This window comes from Rhinoraja longicauda, chromosome 42 (assembly GCF_053455715.1).
Source record: "Rhinoraja longicauda isolate Sanriku21f chromosome 42, sRhiLon1.1, whole genome shotgun sequence".
NCBI classification, from domain to species: domain Eukaryota; kingdom Metazoa; phylum Chordata; class Chondrichthyes; order Rajiformes; family Arhynchobatidae; genus Rhinoraja; species Rhinoraja longicauda.
The window spans coordinates 5,634,174-5,640,868 of record NC_135994.1 but is presented as its reverse complement, the minus strand read 5'-3'; the positions used below and the strand labels follow the sequence as shown (position 1 = coordinate 5,640,868).

The 6,695-nt window shown below is 44.8% G+C and overlaps 1 protein-coding gene across 1 annotated transcript; it reads right to left on the bottom strand.

The window, feature by feature from the left end:
* Window positions 1–613: 613 nt before the first annotated feature.
* On the bottom strand, window positions 614–6,494 carry LOC144611970 (uncharacterized). Its single transcript, XM_078431336.1, has 5 exons — window positions 6,282–6,494; window positions 4,555–4,660; window positions 3,101–3,207; window positions 2,253–2,425; window positions 614–1,587 (listed from the first exon to the last, which is right to left on the bottom strand). Exons 1-5 carry the CDS (start codon window positions 6,385–6,387, stop codon window positions 1,312–1,314), a joined length of 768 nt encoding a protein of 255 aa, XP_078287462.1. The 5' UTR covers window positions 6,388–6,494; the 3' UTR covers window positions 614–1,311.
* Between the last annotated feature and the right edge of the window lie 201 nt (window positions 6,495–6,695).

Here is a 6,695-nt window from a genome sequence, read left to right as displayed (position 1 = left end):
CACTTAGCAAAAATGTGACCTGTATGAGCTTTTGGATATAATGGATTCTGCTCTTTGACCTTGTAAATGTTCCATTATACAATGATATTGCAATGATACAGATCATATCAAATTATTACTGCAAACCACTTTTTAGCACTAAAAGTGGGTTTGGGTAGGATTGATTTGTTGAAGAGCAGTAGTGGGTTACAGACCAATTGTTCCACTGGTGTTTATTATCATGTGTCTCATTTTATTCTCAACCTCTTCACCCCTGTTTCTCCTTTTTTGCCTTGAACATACCAATGTGTGTCACCTCTCCTTTAGTAAGTTTCATCTTAATTAGTTTAACATGCAGTCGGGTTCTGTAAAGCTGCTCAGAAATCCTGATTCTTTTCCTGTGCTACCTTTTACAAACTACGGCATTGGAAACTGTGCTTCCCTCACCAGAACCTTTTATTATGCTAAACTGATGTTTTAATTGTTGAAGTGTTAATAGGAATGACATCCATGCCCTTGGTATGCTAGATTATTTTAGTATACTCCTGAAATCCTTTAGAATTGACCAGTAGCTAGCATTCGTACACCCTTGGGACTCTGAATTACTGTCGTTTAAAATGAGCACAAATTTAAGTGTAAGAGGCCAGAATTTATTTTCTTGAACAGTTGAACTTCAAACAATGTCTCTTGGACAATCTGCATGACCTGTTCCATAGACTTTGCTTTGTAAATTGTGCTGTTGTGCAGATGTAGTTGTATTTCATCCTGAGGCTTTTTGCACACAAAAAAAAAGTAAACTTTTAAGTAGCATGCTTCGAGAAACAAACTGCAAAGCTTCCTAATTCCTTAAATTGGTCCTTTTAAAATGTACTCCTTGAGAATTGTGGGAGTTGTTTATTCATTGTCGCCCTCTCTCCCCAAGTGTTTGCAAAAAAGAATCAAGTTATCACAGAGGGTGAAAAGTTATATACCATTCGTTGCAAGGATTAGTCACTTTTTCCTCCTCCAATAGATGACAATGAGAACGATTAACTGAACTTTTTTGTTCAAGTAACATTTTCTCAGAGGAAAAGAGACAATGCTTCTCTTCACCACACCACCGGTATTCTCAATAACTGCTTTGCTCCTCATCGGGCTTCTGAAACAAGCTAATCACATAAAAATCTGAAGACACTCAAGTCATCAGTTGTGAACATTGGGATCAGCACAAGTTGAATTTTTGGCACGTTTGTTTTAAAAAGCCAGTCTGTTGAGCAGGAAACCCGTTGACTACCTGTTCTAACCGAAAGATCTACAAAATGAATAGGTAGCAGGCAGCGAAGGAAGCTTGCTTTAAAGTCTGAACGGCCACAGTGCTGGAGTGCGTCTGACGTATTCAAGGTAAGCAGGATCCTTTCCCCACTTCTTCATGGCTTGCTTTTCCAGAATGGGAATTCCGCTGACGTGGGTAAGTAAGAACCACAGAAATACTGGGGAGAAGATGCTGATGTACTCTATCCCCTTCATTACGGTAGATGCAGAGATGAACAACCCTGTCCACTGAAGCATTTCGCCCAGGTAGTTTGGATGTCGACAATAAGCCCAGAGTCCATTTCGAATGAATTTGTTCTAGTGCAAGAAAAGAAAATTACACAGCTGAGAAATCTTTGCAAGAACGTGGCTTTATACTTGTTTCAATATCTGCTGACCCATTTTAGTTTAGTTTTACGAAATAAGTAGGCCATTCAGCCATCAGAACCTGTCCTGCCACTTGTCAACGTTGTGGTTAATCCTCCATTTCAAGGTCTTCCTGACTAATCCTCTTTTTCCCTCTATTCTTTCATTACTTAAGAAATGTATTGATCCCATGGTAGAATATACGTCAACGGAGCCTTGGGTAGAAAATTAAAGGTTTATGACCCTCTGGATAAAACCACTCACTACTGCCCAGATACATTGATTACCTTTCCTAGTCCCCTGTGTGAGAAATCATCTTTCCACCATCCAATCCTGTCAACTTTTCATAACTGCTAAAAATGAAATCTGCACTCTAGCAGATGTTGTCCCAGCCTGTGTAATCTGCTGCGTCAATTCTGCTATCCCAAGTATTGTTCAAGTGCACCTTTGTACCATTTTAAAGTAATTAAAAAACTAGCTACTATAGTTGTGTAATATCCTTTTGTAGTAAAGACTAATACACTATTTGCTCTTGTTGCTCAGTACTTGCATGCTATCTTTGATTTGTGTACAATCTCACACAAGCCCCGTCGAAAGTATAGTACAAATGCACTTACAGCATTTTTAACATCACTTTTGAATTTCCGCTTCTGTTGGTCTGCAACTGCCTCCAGAACAAAGCCCAATGCCCAGATTGCCCATCCAGTCAAGTCTTGGGCACACAAAGGGGTGTCCTTTTCCTGAGTGTTTAAAATTAGCGTTGGGAGGAGTGTGACAAAGATCCATATACCTGGAAAGCAGAAACAATAGGAACAGGAGCTGGCCATTTCAACAACACATTTGAGTCTGCTCTGTCATTAAAAGGGAGTGTGGCTGATCTGGAACTAAACACTACATACTCTTTTCCCCCCCCCCCCTTTTTAAATTTACTCAAAGGGGTGTGTGGGTCCAGCACAGTCAACATTTGTTACCTGTTCTCAACATCCCCTTAAACTGAGCATAAGTGAATGAATTGTGAGGTGGGATGCAGAAAATCAAGTATATAGAAGACTGCACTGGAGTGGCTGAGTCTAGCTGTGATCTGCCCCATTTCTTATGGAATATAATGAAATAATAGATCATTAGCAAATGTATGTTTTTCCAATTGTTTATGGGATGTTGGCATCCCTGTATTTATTGCCTGCCCCCAAATGTCTAGATTAGTGCGGGTGTCCGAGGTTATGGGGTTAGGAGGGAGAGATAGATCAGCCATGATTGAATGGCAGAGTAGACGATGGGCCGAATGGCCTTAATTCTGCTTCTATCACTAATGACATGGAAAAATTGGTGTATCCAACCCACCCGAACTTAGACTCGGTGGTAGACCACCCTATCTGTCAGAGGGAGGGGACTCAAAACGACTGAATGTGAAATGCAGACAACGTGAATGGGCTTAAGGAAACGCTAAACTTGCAAGGAAGCTCACCTTGAATAGTCCAAAAAACAAAGAAACTTTTAGCGTTGTTGCGGACTTGATTGAAGCGTTGATCCTTGCCTTGCTTTAGCACTCTTAAGAAGAGAAACAAGCCCAGTCTGCAATCGAGAAAAATAGTACTTATTCCTTATGGTGGATTGGGCCTTGCACCTCAGTTCCTCCATTGAGCCACTTCATAACTTTCCACATATATTGTTGTGGTGAAGAATTTGAGCCTGAACTTTATGTAGTTAGTCCTAGTCAAATTCTGGCCAGAGTTAGACTGATTTCCTGGCTTTTTGCTAAGGCATGGTGGAGAAGAAATAATCAAGTATTGGCCAACCATGGTTCGATTGAACTTCATCTTTTTATTTTAAATTTGCAAAAATAACACGGCAACAATAATGAAGCTATCAGATGGTGGGACATATGTGAGGCATGTTTCAAAGTGCAACTGAATTTAGTAATAGATTCATAAAGCATAGAAGCGGGTCTTTCGGCCCATCTTGTCCATGCCAACCAAGATGCCCCATCTCAACTAGTCCCATTTGCCTGCATTTGGTCCATAGCTCTCAACTCTTCCTATCCATAGTACCTGTCCACGTGCCTTTTAAATGCTGTTATTGTACCTGCCTCAACTACTTCCTCTGGCAGGTCATTCCATACACCCACCACCTTCTGAGTTGGGGAAAAAAAATGTCCCCCAGCTTCCTATTAAAACTCGCCCCTGTTGCCTTAAACTTCTGTCCTCTGGTTTGTTTCCTCTTCCCTGGGTAAAAGCCTCTGCATTCATCCTGTCAATTCCACCTCATGATTTTATACACCTCTATATGGAGTCATTTATTTCACAAAATGCTGGAGTAACTCAGCAGGTCAGGCAGCATCTCAGGAGAGAAGGAATGGGTGACGTTTCGGGTTGAGACCCTTCTTCAGACTGATGTCGGGGGGGGGGGGGCGAGACAAAGGAAGGATATAGGTGGAGACAAGAAGATAGAGGGAGAACTGGGAAGGGGAAGAGAGGGACAGAGGAACTATCTAAGGTTGGAGAAGTCGATGTTCATACCGCTGGGCTGCAAGCTGCCCAAGCGAAATATGAGGTGCTGTTCCTCCATTTTCCGGTTGGCCTCACTATGGCACTGGAGGAGGCCCATGACAGAAAGGTCAGACTGGGAGTGGGAGTTGAAGTGCTCAGCCACCAGGAGATCAGGTTGGTTAAGGCGGACTGAGTGAAACGATCGCCGAGCCTGCTTTTGGTTTTCGCCGATGTAAATAAGTTGACATCTAGAGCAGCGGATACAATAGATGAGGTCAATATATGGAGTCAAGATACAATATATGGAGTCAAACACTCTCTCCACCTAACCTCCTATTTCATCAGATGGTGCAGAACAATTTCAGTCGGGATAAGGCAGTCTGGAGAACTGGGTCAGATTTCCTTTCTAAATCTGTTCTTTCTGCATTCTCACCTCACGCCCCATGTGGTGATCAATGCGGCCTGTATCCGCTGTCTCAGGTAATTGGTGCCATTCCACCTGTAACTCAGGTGGGTCAATATGATGAAAGTCCCAGATCCTGTAAAAGAAGTGAGCGACATGTTAATGTGAGGTCTCGGCCCGAAACATCACCCATTCCTTCTCTCCAGAGATGCTGCCTGTCCCGCTGAGTTACTCCAGCACTTTGTGTCTATCTTCAAAGAACTTAAATGATATCTACCAGCATTTATTTATTTATCTTGAGTTCTACAATCAAACTCCAGTACAATAGATAGAGCAAGGGGGAAATGCAGAATATAGTTCTCAGCATTGTAATGCAGTCTTTTAATTAGCTCTTGGCTAACCTGCATTTTAACCCTACATTTTTTTAAAAAGGTTAGGCACGGTGGTACAGCGGTAGAGCTGCTGCCTTACTGCGCCAGAGACCCGTGTTCGATCCTGACCACGGGTGCCAATCCTTGGCCTGAATGCCGTTGAAATCACACGTGCTCATCCGTTTAAGGTCTTTTATTATATTGTGTTCAACCAACTTTCCAGCTAGAAAAAGTACGGAATTGAACCCTAGCATATTTGGTCTATCACTCCCCTCCTTTCTCAATTAGGGTGGCACAGCGGTAGAGTTGCTGCCTTGCACCAGTAGAGGCCCGGGTTGGATCCTGACCACGGGCGCTGTCTGTACGGAGTTTGTACGTTCTCCCTGTGATCTGCGTGAGGTTTCTCCGAGCGCTCCGGTTTCCTCCCACACTCCAAAGGCGTACAGGTTTGTAGCTTAAGTGGCTTCTGTAAATTGTCCCTAGTGTGTAGATAAAGTGGGTGTAGAAACAGTTTGAGTGGTCGGTGTGGGCCGAAAGGCCTGTTTCCATTTTGAGTCCCTAAACTAAACCAGTCCCACTCTTGCTCCTTGTTCCTTTCCTTGGGGCAGCAATGGACGAGCTGTCTGTCCGTGGGCGTGGGGAAGAGAGGGGAAGTTTTGTTGCCTCCATCACAGTGAGGGGGTGTTTGGAGTCACTGTGATGGATGTTTGTGTTGGGGTCATGTGTCTTGTGTTCTTTTTTTTTTGTGTGACTGCTGGAAATGTAATTTCGTTCGGTCCCGAATGACAAATAAAGCTCTGTATTCCCCCTTTCCAAATATGTGGACTTCCCTGTTGGGTGTTAGTTTGGGATCTGCTCTCCCTGGCCTGCCCCTTCAATGCATTGGGCTTCATCACCTGGTTTAAAATGTCTCCTCTCCTCCCTTCCAGTCGTCAATTTCCTAAAACCCGTTAGTCCACTCATTCTTTGCCCCTCGTCTCGCCACAATGGAAAGCTCGATCGAACCTTCCCTTCTTTGCTGCTGTTCTGAAGTAAACGGCCTCAATTGTCGAATGAAGTCTTTTAAAAACACACAAGGGAGGGGAGGCATTTTCGCCAAGTGATGGAACCTAACGCTACATTCCCCCCCTCCCTCATGAATTGAAATGATATTTGAGTTTGATTAAAGATTTTTGTCCAATGGCGGACAAAAGTCCGTGACATTCAAACGGACTTATTTTGCGTGAAAAGTCCCCGCTCGAAGTCCTTCAGAGGGAGGGCGGAAGGGGGAGGGGAAGGGTGTCAACATCAGCAAAGGGGTCAATAAAATCAACCGCCTGGCGAATTACTGCCCGTGTACACTTCCCTGTGCACTTCTTGCCACCGCTCACAGCACCAGCCACCAACCTGCCAGGTCATAAAACTTCTCGGTCTGGAGAATGCTCGACATGGCCCAGAGCGCCCACTGGATGGCCATGTCTGCCACCGCGCATTTCACCAGGATGCTGCCCATGCAGCCGCGCCGAGCCGAGCCGAGCCGAGCCGCGCCGAGCCGAGCCGAGCCGCGCCGAGCCGAGCCGAGCCGCGCCGAGGCCGGGGCGCCCGCTTTGGTCAACAAGGAAAGATGTCACCTTTTGCGGAGCGGAAATACCGGCACCCCCGCGTCCCCTCGGCCCCGTGTGTGCGACGGGAAGCGGCTCCCTCCCACATTCCAAAGACGTGCAGCTCTTGTGCGGGATAGAAACATAGACAGTAGGTGCAGGAGTAGGCCATTCGGCCCTTCATAGAAACATAGACAGTAGGTGCAGGAGTAGGCCATTC